Below are 16,613 nucleotides of genomic sequence, written 5' to 3'. Positions count from 1 at the left end.
CAAGCCCCAAGACGTCATTGGCTCACTACAACTAGATGGCCCCTGGTTTCCTTGATGACGCCCGAAAGGAAAACGACGCAATGCACCGCCGCCTCCAAGATGGGCTAGGTTTTCACACGACACCCTGGCACAGAGAGAAAACCCACAACGATGTCCCCAAGAGCAAGTGATACTCAAAGGGCATCACCATCGCCGACACAAAAGGGCAGAGCTTTTGGTACCAATTGGACCTTGCCATCACTGGGCCTCTAGATCTTGACCAGAAGCCAACATCACATAAGCCACGATGACACAAGGATCACCCGACATCCCTCCCCTTACTACCCATGTAGCTAAGAGGGGGCGCCACCTCCATTGTAGTGCTGCTAGCCACGGAGTGAACTGCGCAACCTCACCACTAACACTAAGGGATGTCGCCCCATCTTCGAAGGATGACACACCACGCTTTTGGGACACCAAGCAACCGAAACTAATGCACCTTGAGATGGAAAACAAAAGGGAAGAACCATTGTGCCATAGCACGACCACAGTCAGGACCTGCCAACACAAATGCCCAAACACATGCAGAGGACTGCAAGCTATGGGTGCCAGATCCCACCTGGATCTAGCTAGCCCCCACCACGTCTGGGAACACATATTGTCGGGTCTAGAAAGCATCATGTGGCAGGCTGACCGCCGACCTACACATCATTTATGCGGCACCCGCCATCCGGGTAGCCTGAGCAGTAGGCCTTCACAGGCCAGATATGACCGTCTGGATCTGGCCAAGGAAAAATCACCAAGGCCCACTGACACCCAAACTCTAGATCCCAGCATGCATCGGTATCCAGAGCCAAGCGCACCACCGCCTCACGCCGCCAGCCACCTAGGCAGCCCTGAAGCTACCACTATACCGTGCCCATGGGGAGTTTGCCACGCCCTCACTTAAAAAAATCATTTAAGAAGATAACTACAGTTCGTTAATTCCAGTATCTAACTATCTTTTTTAATGATTTGAATATTATGTTTAGACTGATTTCAAGATTGATATCCATGTTAGCATCGTGATTCCGGCTATCTCCTACAGGGGGTTGCTACACACCGCTTAAAGTGTGCAATAGCGCATGGATCGTCTACTGGGCCGGACCACTAACCGTTGGTGGGTGTGGCACCAGCACCTATCTGATAGTCGAGAGCACACATCTACGTGGGTTTGTAAAAAAACATTTTCTCTTACTTTTGTTTTGGTTTTATTTTCTATAAATGTTTAGGTAATTATAATATGTATTCACATATTTTTATATGTCTTTATTTTATTTAGAAATTTCAAAATATTTCAAAATAATATCATGCATTTCGAAAAGTGCTCACGAAAGAAAGAGTTGTTGAAGTATTTCTTTCTAAGTATCACATGTTTAAAAATCATGTGCTTTCCAAAAAGGGAATAACCAAATACCTGAAGCACATATTTGTTTTCGCAAGAAGTACAACTATGCTTCCAAAAAAACGCTCACCAGAAGCACAAATTTGGTTCTCGTGGAAGCATAGATTTTCTTCCGTGATCTGTGCTTCTAGGAAAGGAAAAACAAATTTGTGCTTCCGCCAGAAGCACAATTTGCATCTTTGAAAGCACAAATTTGCTTCTGTGAGAAGCACTGTACTTCTCGAAAAGGAAAAAAATATGTGCTTCCATGAGAAGCACAGTTTTGCTTCACGTGAAAGCATAGATTTGCTTTCACGAGAAGCATGGTTCTTCTTGGAAAGGGAAGAAAACATGTGGTTCCACGATATGCATTTCTCTTCTCGTGGAAGCACATATTTGCTTCCTCGAGAAGCACAATTGTGCTTCTTGTGGAAAGAAATATTTGCTTCTCAAAAGGGGAAAAAACTGCAACCATGCTTGTGGGCACGATTTTTTCTTCCTTTTTTTCTTATTCTTTTTTCGATTGCCGGTTTTTTCGGATTTTGTATTTTTACCAGATTCTTTTTTTGGTTTTTTGTTTCCTTTTCTTGGTATCTAGTTTTTCATGAAACAAATTTGTTGAAACCTATTAATATGTCTAGTTTCGAATATCTTGACGCGATAAATCTAACGGTTTTGAATAAACGAATCCAGGGAAAAATGCAAATGAATTAGGTTGCGACAAGTGCAGCACATGTAGTGCACCGCTTGTCAGTGCCTGGGAAAGTGATTTTGTAGTTTTTTAATGATTCTACATATATGCTTAATTCCCTGAATTCCTGATGCATCCTATTTGACTTATGTTGATGTCAAAATACCCAAACCTTATATGCCTCTTCAGGCACCTGTTACTTTGTTACAGCTAACTGGCGCACACCATTGATCCCTTCTGTCGGCGAACTAGGGCAGCCCATATAAGAGTTTTCACATTTGAGTTTTCAGATGCCCCTTTGGTTTTGGGAAGATTCCAAATGGTTCCCTACCAGTTATTATGAGTTTTTTTACTTCTAATTTCACTTGGTTTTTGTCCGGTTCTTCGTTTTTTGATTTTTCAGATGCCCCTTTGGTTTTTCCACTTATTTTCAAATGAATGAACTTTTTGGCATATTCAAAAGTTTCCTTTCGGAAGTTTGTGAACCTCTTCAAATATCATTGAAATATTTTCAAAATTAAGATTTTTTTACATTTTGGCAAGCTTTTTTATTTTATGAACTTTTTTTCGAATTTGAGAACATTTTTGAAAAAAAATATTTATTAGAAAAACAAACTTCTTGATATATATTACAAGAAACAATAAAATGATGCGAATGGGTCGGCCCAGTTCCAATGCCTCATTTTTTTGTTTTTCCACCATTCGCTTTTCAGTTTTTTGTTTACAGTTCCGAAAATTCTAAATATATAGTGGAAACATATTAATCATGCATTTAAAAAATGTAAAATGTGTATAGAAATATTGACCATGTTTATGAAAAATGTATACAGAAAATATACAATATGTGTGAAAACAGTTGATCATGTATTTAAAAAAATGTTAATCACGCATTTGAAAAAAAAATTGTTAAACATATATTTCAAAAATCTTATCAAGCATTTGAAAAATTGTAAATGTGTATAGAAAAAAATGTGTATGCAGAAAATAATAATCTTGTATTGTATCAAAAATGATAAACAAGTATTTCGAAACAAATTGATCAAGGATTTCAAAAATGTTACCCGTGTATAGAAAAAATGTTGACCATGTATGCAATGCAAAATAATCTTGTATTTGAAAAATATTAATCAAGCATTTGAAAATTTTAAAATGTCCAATTAAAACATGTTGTCCATGTATTCTTGTATTTGAAAAATGTTAATCAAGAATTTGGAAAAAAATAAATGTCTAAATAAACAATAATGACCATGTATTCAAAAACTATTGATCTTGTATTTGAAAAATGTTAATCAAGCATTTTAAATATATTGAATGTGTATATAAACAATCTCGACCAGGTATTCAAAATATTTTGATCTTGCATTTGAAAAATGTTAATCAGGTATAAAAATAATATATTACATATATACCAAATATGTTTATAGAAAAAGAGTGCAGACCGAGAGAAAACATGAAACCGATGAAAATGAGAAGGAAACAACCAAAGAAAACCAAAGAATAAAGAAAGTAAATAAAATGGCCAATGAAAACCGTGAAAGAAACAAAGATAACATAAGAAAACCTATAAAATGATAGAATAGAATAAACCAGTGAAAAAAGAGAGAAACTACAAAGACAACCGATGTAAAAATAAAAAATAAAAAACAGGCGAAAACCAAACAAGAAACAAAGAAAAAAATATCAAAATAAATTCAAAATAAAGCGATATATAGATCTCGCGGAGCAGGAGCACTTCGTCAAATAGTGGAACACACGTGTGATGAAAGGCGCAAATGGGCCGACGCACTATGGCCTTCTCACTTGAGCGTTTTTGTTTTCTATTTGGTTTTCAAGTCTGTGTTTTCAAAAACTATCTATTTGATTTATTTTCCATATGTAATAATCAGTTTTATATTTGTAAAATGTTCACCATGTATTTAGAAAAAGTTCGGTTTGTATTACAACAATTATCATTGATTTTTTTTCATAAACTTTTCTGAATTCCTGAATTTTGTAAATTATATTCTTTTAATCAAAAAGTGATCTGGTTAATGGTGCACCGGTTAACCATTTCCAGCGAAGCGAATACCTGCGCGTGTTGAGCAACCGATCCCGTCCTTTCGTGGGTCGGCTCACTCTGGGGCGCACGCGGGTGTTTGTTTCCTTTAACAAAGCTACATGCACTGAAGAAGAGGTATTGTTCCTAGTGGCTAATCCTATTCGACACCCACAAGCGTTAAATGGTCGCAATGAGACCCATGTGTGAAGTGATATAGGCCGGCCTAGTTCAGGCCTTCGTCATTCACTACATTTGTCGCAACGTGTTTTCTGTTGTGTTTTTGTTTAGATATTATTCTATTTTTTATTTTCTATTTTAATTTCCTTTTCCTTTCTGTTTTCTATTTCTTTTGTCATTTTACTTTTTCATATTTTTAATTTTTCTAAATACATGGTGAACAAATTCTTAAACATGGTGAACATTTTCTTAATACATGTTGAACATTTTCTTAATACATGTTGAGCATTTTTATTGAACATGACGACCAATATTTCTAACAAACAGGGAATATTTTTTAATACAAGTGAACATTTATTAAATACACATTGAAACTTTTTTATATACAATCAGGTAACTTGGGTAACACTTGTGAAAGACTACAAACGGTTTGTAGCGTCTACAGTTAGCCGAGTACCGTTTGTTAGGCAAGGTAACTGAAAGACTACAGACGGCTTGTAGTGTGTGTTGTCGCCTTTGATTTATCCATCTCTCATGGGTTGCGAGCATGGATTCGAAGACTACAAACCATCTGAAGTTTACGTGTACACAAACACTTCAAAAGGATAGATGTCCTTTTGAAGGGGCCATATCTCGAAATAAATTTTTGAAGGGCCATAGACGTAGTATAAAAGATACCAAATCCAATCCAGTTCTAGGGCCTGTGTACCGCTCTATGGCCATAAGCGTAAGGCCAGGCGGTGTATAACGTAGATCCAATGGGCAGGAAGCCAGGAACATTGAGAACGGCAAATCTGTCGGCCGAAAATGCTGATGGCGTGAGGGGGTCGAAGAGTGAGGAAAAGTGTATATCTATTTCTATACCTACTAATAAATAAATAAATAAATAAATAAATAAAAATACTAATAAATTACGGAGCATTTCTACCAATGCGTCATCATATGTTTTACGGAATTGGATATTCGAAAAAGAGTGAGGCGTTTTGGCTCCCAGGATCATCTGCAGCTGCGCTCAATAAAAAAATTAAAACAAATACTAAAAACATTTAAACAATTCCAATTTTTTTGGCATGTTAGATAATTTTGTGCGTGATGTCCGCTCCAAATTTCAAATCATTTGAACATCTGAGTAGCTCTCGGCAAAAAAGATAAATTTAGGGTGTGTTAAACAGTGTACTGTTCAGACCCAATTTGTCTTTTTTGCTGAGAGCTATTCAAATGTCCAAATGCTCTGAAATTTGGAGCGCACCTCACGCACCAAATTATCTACCTTCCACAAAAAAATTGGATTTTTTGAATTTTTTATGAATTGTTTCTTGAGCGGGTGCAGATGACCCCGAGCTCGGAATTGGATATTCGAAAAAAGAAACCTTTATTTTTTTCTTTAAGTAACCCACAATCCAACATTACGTTCTCTTTCTCTGTGGGGATTCGGCCCAACTGTAACAGCCACTATGACACGCGCGTGAGCGTCAGTTAGTATACCACATTCAGCCTCAGTAGGCCTAGTTCGCTCTGTTTTCAGCCCGTTAGGCCCTGGTTTTAATTATTTACAGAGAATATGTGAAACATGATTATGATATAATTTTGCAACCATAACTCAGATTAAAAAAATTATATCTAGTTTGATCACAAAAATGTGTAGTTTCCAATCATACTATTATTTGTTCCTATTAACCACTATAAAATTCCGTTCAAGGCATAAATTTAATTAACAGAATTAATTGCTATGGTGTATTTTGGGAAATGCTAACACACAATATTTTTTTAGTAATCTTTATATAGTATATGAAATATGTTACGAGGGCCTATATGGATCAGAAGGAGTATGAATGATTGATTTCAATGGGCATGTAGGAGTAATAAAAAAACAAAGAATAAAGGGCGTGATAAGTAGGGACAAAAAAAGAACGGGAGACTCAAAAAGTGAGATGAGAGAATAACACAGAGTAATTGGTATGAACACCAAGGGCGTAACATGCATGCAAATGCCATGCAATGCAGCAATAAAAAAGGAATTAATACCGAGCGATGTAGGAGGGGCACCCATATATGCGTTGTTGCGTCGTGTGCGACCGTTATGTGCAAGAACAATAAGAGCGTCGAGTTGTATGCAACGAACTAGGGTCGTTTCGCTCAGACGTAGATAATTCTTTTCTTAATCTTCAAGCGTATGGAGAGATGCACTAAAACACATTTAGTAGAATGCTTTTATTGAGATTTTTCTCATGATTTAGTGCAGATTTAAAACATTGCTTCAACTTACAAATAATGCATTGGCATGAAAAATTAAAAATTAGGCTCTTTAAGAACAGAATCGTCGTACAAAAACCGTACCAAAAGTATTGTATGCGTAGCATGCTTCCTAACGTACTACTGATATGAATTTCTGCTAGACCTCAGAGTGCTCCTCTCTGCCGTGGCTAGGCACAATTCGGATGTTGCTGGACTGTTCTGACGGATATTTTGGTGGACACGTCAATTATCTCCCGCGTTGAATGCATGGGCATATGTGCTAGTAGTTAAAATATCTCTAAATTTACTGAACACTTGTATTTTTTTTATTTTTTACAAAGAAAGTCATTGATGCGCTAAGAAACGCACTACAATATGTTGGAGAATATCAGCTCACCATGGGTTCTCAGTTGTCACCGTGACCTTTGAGATTCCGCGCGGCCTTACAAGGGAAAGCAGAGGATACGATTCGCTTGTTGCCCGACAGACAATGTTGGGCGGCAAAATCTAGTGGCAAGCCCACGGATGCTGCGTCCGGCCATTCCATTCCCTCCAAGAAATCAGCCTAGGGAGAGTGGAAGTTGTTGCATCGAGGTGGTCCAAGATGGCGGACACCAGCGGTGCCCCGAGCGACGGCGCGCCGATCACCATGAAGCTCCTGGTGGACTCGAGGCCGCCGCGGCCGCGCGTGGTGTTCGCCGAGGCCGGCAAGGACGCCGTCGACTTCCTCTTCTCTCTCCTCACCCTGCCGGCCGGCACGGCGGTGAGGCTGCTGGGGAAGGAGTCCATGTCCATGGCGGGCAGCGTCGGTAACCTCTACGCCAGCGTGGAGCGGCTCGAGGGCAGCTACCTCCGGCCCGGCTTCGCCAAGGACGCCCTCCTCTGCCCCGCCGTGCGGGCGAGCCCCCTCCTCCGCCTGCCGCCGCCGCCGGCCCCGGCCCCGAGGACCTTCTTCACCTGCGGCCCCAGCAACAACCCCTTCAACTACGCAGCCTGCCGCGGGTACGTGTCCGACGCCAGGGGCGCCCGGTGCCCGTCCTGCGGGAGCGAGATGGCGACCGAGAACCAGTACGTGCCGCCGCCGCCGCCAGCGCCGGCCCGGCCGGAGCAGAGCGCCGCCACGGTGACGACGGGGTTCGTGCAGGGCGCCGTGACGTACACGGTGACGGACGACCTGGCCGTCGCGCCCATGTCGGCCATCTCCAGCATCGCGCGGCTAGGCGCCCTCGCCGCCGTCGGGGGCCTCGCCGCGCTCCAGGAGAGGACCGTGCAGCTCGGGTACAAGGAGGGTCTGGAGATCGTCAAGGCCTCGCTGCGGTCCAAGACTGTCCTCACGGACGTCTTCCTCTGCACCGGCGGCAAGAAGCCTCCTCCGTCGTCCAAGAACGGCAACGGCGGCACAAGATACGAGTGTCTCGCCTGGCGTGTTTGAGCTTGAAGCCTTCCCTGACCTGCGTGCAGCTTCATCTATGGTACAATTCTGCAGCGAATAGAGCAGTGGATGATTGTAAAGACAAAATGCATAACTTCCCCACTTATCATAAGGGGAATTTTTTTTTTGTGTGGAATCAGGGGATTTATTTTCCCAAAAATACAGTATATAATGCTTGATATATCTATCATAGCTTGCCACCGAACTAATTAAGTTTTTGAACGGTGTAAAAGTTTTCAGAAATCCCGAAAAAAATACTGAAACAACACACCTATAATATAGCATGATCCAACGGAGCGATTGAAAAAAAATAACTTATGAAATGAAAATTTATAACATGGTGTGAAATAGTTAAAAAATAGATGATTAATTAAAATTTTGAATATTTCCGGATGGTCTGGAATAATTAAAGTTGTTGTGAAATGTCTGTGGTTTTTTTATTAAAATTCGCCAAAATGGGTCTCAAATTATTGAAATATGTGTTTCTAGATTGTCATAAGAATTACTTCAGAATTTCGATTTTTTAAATATATATGTGATTTTTAAATCGATATTTGTGAAAAGTCATAAAATTGTTTCAAATTTCAAATATTTGTGGAATAGTTTGAAATGTTTGTTAAATATGATCAAAACTCTTTGATTTATTTTAAATTCATTTGAAATATGTGCTTCTAAAACGATACTGAAATGTTCATTTTTTTTAAATCATTGCTTGTTTTAATTGAACAATCGCTTTGTTTGTTGATAGAGTTAAAATTACTAGAAACTATAAGATTCGTTTTGTGAAATAATTCGAAAAAAGCAGCTTGTTACAATGCACACATTGTAGCAATGGATTTCCAAATATATATTTATTTTACAAAAAAGATGGTTTCCAAAACAATTCCAAAATACTTGAAACTACGAAAAGTGGAATAATTAAATTTTCTAAAAGGATTCAAATAGTATGTATTAAAATTTCTAATATAGTGCGAAAAAGTTAAAAAATAGATGATTAATTAAAAATTTGTATGTCTCTGAGTGGTATGGAATAATTGTAGTTGTTCTGAAATGTGTGTTGAATATTATTGAAATTGACTAAAATGGGTATGGAACAGTTGAAATCTATGCGTCCAGAGTGTCATTAAATCTATGCCCCTGGGAATGGAGTGAGTACTATTTTTTGTCCGATATGAATAGATTTTTTTATACAAAAGAGATAATACTTTCCAGTATATGCTCTAAAAGCGATACACATGCCAACTAGAGATTGGCCGGAGTTATTTGAATTTCGGATATTTGCACCCCGGAAGGAAAAGAACTTACTTATCCGAATGAAGTCACTATGAACAGTATCACACCAGACCCTAGACGCTTTTCCCTCCGAATGGCATGGAATAATTAAAGTTGTTGAAATGTGTGTGGCTTTTTATTAAAATTCATCTAAATGTGCCCCAAACTCTTGTGCTGCTAGAATATCATTGGAATGATTTCAAATTTTTTATTTTGAAATACGTATGTAAATTTTGAATCAGTATTTGTGAAATGTCATAAAAGTATTTCAAATTTCAAATATGCGTGGAATAATTTGAAATGTTTGTTGAATACGATCAAAACTCTTTGATGTATTTAAAATTCATTTGAAATATGTGTTTCTAAAATGAAACTGAAATTATTATTATTGTCATTTTAAAATCACTGGTATTTCTAATTGAGCAAGAGTTTTGGTGATTATAGACTTAAAAATACTTGAAACTATCAGCTTCATTTTGTGAAATGGGAGCTTTGCTCCTCAATTCGAAAAAAAAAAATCAGCTTGTACAATGCATGTACCACATATTTTTGTTTGGAATAATGCCAAAAATACCAAAGATAATACATTGTAGAAATGGATTTCAAATATATTCTTTACAAAAAAGATGTTTTCCGAAATAATTCCAAAATACTTGAAAACTGTGAAAAGTGAATCAATTAAATTTTATAAAAGGCTGAAAATAATTTTCGAATGGTATTTATTAATTTTCTTGATAGATGATTAATTGAAAACCTGAATATTTCTTAATGGTATCAGATAATTGAAGTTGTTGTGAAATGTGTGTGGAATATTGTTGAAATTGACAGAAATGGGTATGAAACAGTTGAAATCTGTGCATCTAGAGTGTCATTCAAATTATTTCAAAATTTTGATTTTTTATTATGAATTGAATTATTGAAATCAGTGTTTCCGGAAGACAATTTGTGTATCTTGAATTCTGTTGAAATACGTACAAAAAATGGAATATTTGTTTCTAAAATGATACTGAATTTATTTATTTTATTTTTTTTAAATATCACTACTTTTAAAAAGAAAGTGAAGCAACAAAACCTGGAAAAACATAAAGCTATTTTTGAAATCTTGAGCTATTTATATTGACTTTTTAAAATCATCACATTATTTTTAATCTTGCTAAAAATACTTGAAAAATATTTACTAGTATTTTGTATATGAATAGATTTTTTTACAAAAGAGACCGTATACATTAAAGGCTATACACATGGCAGCTAGAGATTGGCCGGAGTTATTTGAATTTCTGGTATTTTACCCCCCAAAAAAAGAAAAGAATTTAGTTATCCATACCAGGTCACTTTGAATAGTACTATCATAGGACACGGGCAGCATGCTTTTCCCTCCAATCGCTCGGTCACCACCACTTGCTTCTCACCTCGTCTCCCTTCCACTCACTCCGTCGCCTCCTCTCATCCCAAATACCACCACCCAATCCACTCCCACACCGCACGTCCGCACTCCACACACTCACCATGCCCGCCCAGCTGACAGCCGCTCTACCATCCTACTCCCCGGCCGCCAAGGCCGCCGGCGGCTCGTCGGCGTCCTGCACCGCCAGCCACTTCCTGTCCTACCCGACCCGCCGGCTCCGCAATGGCGTGCGCGCGCAGGTGTCGACGACGGAGACCGCGGAGCCGGCCCCCGCGGCGCCGGCCAAGCCGGTGAAGATCTCCAAGAAGCAGGACGAGGGGGTGGTGACCAACAAGTACCGCCCCAAGGAGCCCTACGTGGGGCGGTGCCTGCTCAACACCCGGCTCACCGGCGACAACGCGCCCGGGGAGACCTGGCACATGGTGTTCAGCACCGAGGGGGAGGTGCCGTACCGGGAGGGGCAGTCCATCGGGGTGATCGCCGACGGCGAGGACAAGAACGGGAAGCCGCACAAGCTGCGGCTCTACTCCATCGCCAGCAGCGCGCTGGGGGATTTTGGGGACTCCAAGACCGTGTCGCTCTGCGTCAAGCGCCTCGTCTACACCAACGACGCCGGGGAGGTCGTCAAGGGCGTCTGCTCAAACTTCCTCTGTCAGTAACATACATCTCTTTTCCTATCCTTTCTTCCTTGTTTGATTCGTTCATCAATCAATCAATCGATCAATCGCTGAACATTGATCGGAGATTGAAATGAAACGGGTCGATGATGATGCCGAGATGCATGTTTTATGGTGATTTTTGACGTCTCTGTTCTTGTCTGCTGAACTGCTATTTTGATGTGCAGGTGACCTGAAGCCGGGTTCAGAAGTGAAGATCACTGGGCCGGTGGGCAAGGAGATGCTCATGCCCAAGGACCCCAACGCAACCATCATCATGGTACTGCACAGTCACTAATTCTTGCTTAAAATGAACGGGATGGATAACCACCGCTTGCATCCATCCATGTCCATCCATGATCTGTCCATAGTCATAGGCTCATGAACACCTTGCTGACACATGCATGAATAATCGCAGCTCGCGACGGGTACCGGTATCGCGCCGTTCCGCTCCTTCCTCTGGAAGATGTTCTTCGAGCAGCACGAGGACTACAAGGTTAGTAATTTTACATGGATCAACCACCACAAAAAAGTACAGAACAGCAATCCAATTCCAACCATGCTTGAACAAAATCTATGGCACTGAAATCACCCAGTGTTTTGTTACCAACGAGACACAACACAAATATCAGAGTTAACTGTGGATCTACAAACATTGGTGCAGTTCAATGGCTTGGCATGGCTCTTCCTGGGGGTTCCCACAAGTGACACTCTGCTCTACAAGGAGGTATGGAATTCAGTGTGGCTGTACTGTTGGTAAGTTCAGAGTTCAGACAGTGATCCATCTGCCTGACATGCATGGAAACTGTGCATGTTTTCAGGAGTTTGAGAAGATGGTGGAGATCGGCGGGGAGAACTTCCGGCTGGACTTCGCGGTGAGCCGTGAGCAGACGAACGCGGCGGGGGAGAAGATGTACATCCAGACGCGGATGGCCGAGTACAAGGAGGAGCTCTGGGAGCTGCTCAAGAAGGACAACACCTACGTCTACATGTGCGGGCTCAAGGGCATGGAGAAGGGCATCGACGACATCATGGTCGACCTCGCCGCCAAGGACGGTATGTACCAACAATTCACTCATCCTGCTCTTTGAAGTTCGAAAATGGTGGATCCATGGCAAAAGCTTTCTGATGATGAGATTATGATTTTTTCTTTGTTTGTTGTTGTTGGTAGGGATCGACTGGATTGACTACAAGAAGCAGCTGAAGAAGGCCGAGCAGTGGAACGTCGAAGTATACTGATCATCATCATCGCCGTCATCATCATCATCATCGTGCCATTACCATGGAAGGACTTGCATGCATATGCTAATGTTTCTCCCACCTAGTTTTCGTTTTTACTCCAGTTTGGTTGTGCAAAGCTCAAGCTTCGGCCATATATACGCCTTGTATGTAGCGATGAGTGAGTGGCACGGTGAGAATCAATTGAAAAACCAATCGTTGGCTCCTCTGGTCGACCGATCAATGTAGATATTGACACACATTTCTCCCGAGCTCACTCGATCGTCTTCTCGTCGTTATACACTATTTGCAGCTGTTTTTATGCAGTGTATCATTACAGTTTCTTAATGCTTGATGTTGAAAAATAATTGCTTTTTAGTGGACTATTGGAAAAGAATTGATTTTTTTTGTGAAATAATGTTTAGGACTTGAGAAAAAATTGTATGTTAGTGAATTTGCTAAAAAAGTTAATTGTACCATAGAGTTGTAGATTGATTTGTGGGCCGTTAATGGGGCTCATAGTGCAATTGCGTCTAGTCAGGCCCACTACAAGCCCAGAGCCACCCATTACTCTCCCCGACAAATAAAACCGCAAGGCTACTTTTTAATCTTAAAGGCTCAAGATATGTTATTAAATACTATAATATCTGGCCTTCTAACAAGATGTCTAGGAGTGGTGAAGTGGTAAACGTAGGACTCACCGCCACTATTGAGAGAATCGCTTTCTCGAACTCGCGATCTAAACACCCATGACAAGTGTAGAGAACATTCAACTAAGCTAGTAGTTGGTTTGTGATCAATACGATAACAGTACCTATTTATATTTAGGTAAATATGTACAAATTTTATTTCATATTTCTTCATAAATATATTCGGTTTCTGTGCAAAGAGAGCCTTGGCTCAGTGGTTGGGCAATGCGGTTGTGCAGCCTAACGACCCGAGTTCAATTCCTAAAATTGACAGGTGATGCACATGGGTTTTTCCCCATTTATTGAGGATCAAGTGTGATGTGTGATGGAACCATATCTTGAAAACGGAAGACAAAATGATCAAAATCTTGAAAATCCAGCACAAAATGAGGTGTTATTTCATGTAAATGGAGAGGGATCAGCAGGCGTGGAGCACGAGGAGGATTTGGCGGCTCCTGAAGGAAATATGCCCTAGAGGCAATAATAAAGTTATTATTTATTTCCTTATATCAGGATAAATGTTTATTATTCATGCTAGAATTGTATTAACCGGAAACATAATACTTGTGTGAATACATAGACAAACAGAGTGTCACTAGTATGCCTCTACTTGACTAGCTCGTTAATCAAAGATGGTTATGTTTCCTAGCCATTGACGTGAGTTGTCATTTGATTAACGGGATCACATCATTAGGAGAATGATGTGATTGACTTGACCCATTCCGTTAGCTTAGCACTCGATCGTTTAGTATGTTGCTATTGCTTTCTTCATGACTTATACATGTTCCTATGACTATGAGATTATGCAACTCCCGTTTACCTGAGGAACACTTTGTGTGCTACCAAATGTCACAACGTAACTGGGTGATTATAAAGGTGCTCTACAGGTGTCTCCGAAGGTACTTGTTGGGTTGGCGTATTTCGAGATTAGGATTTGTCACTCCGATTGTTGGAGAGGTATCTCTGGGCCCACTCGGTAATGCACATCACTATAAGCCTTGCAAGCATTGCAACTAATGAGTTAGTTGCGGGATGATGTATTACAGAACAAGTAAAGAGACTCTCTGGTAACGAGATTGAACTAGGTATTGAGATACCGACGATCGAATCTTGGGCAAGTAACATACCGATGACAAAGGGAACAAAGTATATTGTTATGCGGTCTGGCCGATAAAGATCTTCGTAGAATATGTAGGAGCCAATATGGGCATCCAGGTCCCGCTATTGGTTATTGACCAGAGAGGTGTCTCGGTCATGTCTACATAGTTCTCGAACCCGTAGGGTCCGCACGCTTAACGTTCGTTGACGATATAGTACTATGAGTTATGTATGTTGGTGACCGAATGTTGTTCGGAGTTTTGGATGAGATCACGGATATGACGACGAACTCCGGAATGGTCCGGAGGTAAAGATTGATATGTGGATAGTAGTGTTTGATCTCCGGAAAGGTTCCGGAATCCATCGGAAGGGGTTCCGGATGTTTCCCGAAATGTTTGGGCACAAGAACACTTTATCTGGGCCAAAGGGGAAAGCCCACGAGGTTTTTGGAAAGTGCAAAAGGAAGTTTTGCTGAGTGCACGGGCCAGACGCCAGGGTCCCTGGCGCCTGGGTCCAGACGCCGGGAACCCTGGCGTCTGGCCCTGGAGTCTGAGAAGGACTCTTGCCTTTCGGGTGAAACCGACTTTGTGGAGGCTTTTACTCCAAGTTTCGACCCAAGGCTCAACATATAAATAGAGGGGTAGGGCTAGCACCCAAGACACATCAAGAAACACCAAGCCGTGTGCCGGCAACCCCGTCTCCACTAGTTTATCCTCCGTCATAGTTTTCGTAGTGCTTAGGCAAAGCCCTGCAAAGATTGTTCTTCACCAACACCGTCACCACGCCGTCGTGCTGCCGGAACTCATCTACTACTTCGCCCCTCTTGCTGGATCGAGAAGGCGAGGACGTCACCGAGCCGAACGTGTGCAGAACTCGGAGGTGCCGTGCTTTCGGTACTTGGATCGGTCGGATCGTGAAGACGTACGACTACATCAACCGCGTTGATATAACGCTTCTGCTTACGGTCTACGAGGGTACGTAGACAACACTCTCCCCTCTCGTTGCTATGCATCACCATGATCTTGCGTGTGCGTAGGAAATTTTTGAAATTACTACGTTCCCCAACAGTGGCATCCGAGCATGGTTTTATGCGTAGATGTCATATGCACGAGTAGAACACAAGTGAGTTGTGGGCGATATAAGTCATACTACTTACCACCATGTCATACTTTGGTTCGGCGGTATTGTTGGATGAAGCTGCCTAGACCGACATTACGCGTACGCTTACGCGAGACTGGTTCTACCGACGTGCTTTGCACACAGGTGGCTGGCGGGTGTCAGTTTCTTCAACTTTAGTTGAACCGAGTGTGGCTACGCGCGGTCCTTACGAAGGTTAAAACATCACCAACTTGACAAACTATCGTTATAGTTTTGATGCGTAGGTAAGAATGGTTCTTGCTAAGCCCGTAGCAGCCACGTAAAATTTGCAACAACAAAGTAGAGGACGTCTAACTTGTTTTTTGCAGGGCATGTTGTGATGTGATATGGTCAAGGCATGATGCTATATTTTATTGTATGAGATGATCATGTTTTGTAACCGAGTTATCGGCAACTGGCAGGAGCCATATGGTTGTCGCTTTATTGTATGCAATGCAATCGCCCTGTAATGCTTTACTTTATCACTAAGCGGTAGCGATAGTCGCAGAAGCATAAGATTGGCGAGACAACAACGATGCTACGATGGAGATCAAGGTGTCGCGCCGGTGTCGATGGTAATCAGGACGGTGCTTCGGAGATGGAGATCACAAGCACAAGATGATGATGGCCATATCATATCACTTATATTGATTGCATGTGATGTTTATCTTTTATGCATCTTATCTTGCTTTGATTGACGGTAGCATTATAAGATGATCTCTCACTAAATTTCAAGATAAAAGTGTTCTTCCTGAGTATGCACCGTTGCCAAAGTTCGTCGTGCCCAGACACCACGTGATGATCGGGTGTGATAAGCTCTACGTCCATCTACAACGGGTGTAAGCCAGTTTTGCACACTCAGGTTAAACTTGACGAGCCTAGCATATGCAGATATGGCCTCGGAACACTAAGACTGAAAGGTCGAGCGTGAATCATATAGTAGATATGATCAACATAGTGACGTTCACCATTGAAAGCTACTCCATTTCACGTGATGATCGGTTATGGTTTAGTTCATTTGGATCACGTGATCACTTAGAGGATTAGAGGGATGTCTATCTAAGTGGGAGTTCTTAAGTAATTTGATTAATTGAACTTAAATTTATCATGAACTTAGTACCTGATAGTATCTTGCTTGTCTATGTTGATTGTAGATAGATGGC

The 16,613-nt window shown here is 41.1% G+C and overlaps 2 protein-coding genes across 2 annotated transcripts; both read left to right on the top strand.

Moving 5' to 3' along the window:
- The first annotated feature begins 6,731 nt into the window (after nucleotides 1-6,731).
- On the top strand, nucleotides 6,732-8,180 carry LOC109734699 (uncharacterized). The gene has a single exon (XM_020293893.4). The coding sequence runs from the start codon at nucleotides 7,148-7,150 to the stop codon at nucleotides 7,973-7,975; it is 828 nt and encodes a 275-aa protein (XP_020149482.1). The 5' UTR covers nucleotides 6,732-7,147; the 3' UTR covers nucleotides 7,976-8,180.
- A 2,417-nt stretch (nucleotides 8,181-10,597) lies between these two features.
- Nucleotides 10,598-12,891, top strand: LOC109734710 (ferredoxin--NADP reductase, leaf isozyme 2, chloroplastic). Its single transcript, XM_020293903.4, has 6 exons — nucleotides 10,598-11,303; nucleotides 11,497-11,588; nucleotides 11,727-11,804; nucleotides 11,973-12,035; nucleotides 12,130-12,364; nucleotides 12,480-12,891. The coding sequence occupies exons 1-6, from the start codon at nucleotides 10,754-10,756 to the stop codon at nucleotides 12,545-12,547; spliced, it is 1,086 nt and encodes a 361-aa protein (XP_020149492.1). The 5' UTR covers nucleotides 10,598-10,753; the 3' UTR covers nucleotides 12,548-12,891.
- Nucleotides 12,892-16,613: the final 3,722 nt, after the last annotated feature.

The sequence above is a fragment of the Aegilops tauschii genome, chromosome 6 (genome assembly GCF_002575655.3).
Source record: "Aegilops tauschii subsp. strangulata cultivar AL8/78 chromosome 6, Aet v6.0, whole genome shotgun sequence".
Lineage (NCBI taxonomy): Eukaryota > Viridiplantae > Streptophyta > Magnoliopsida > Poales > Poaceae > Aegilops > Aegilops tauschii.
The sequence above is the reverse complement of the archived record's forward strand: the minus strand, read 5'-3'. Positions and strand labels throughout refer to the sequence as shown.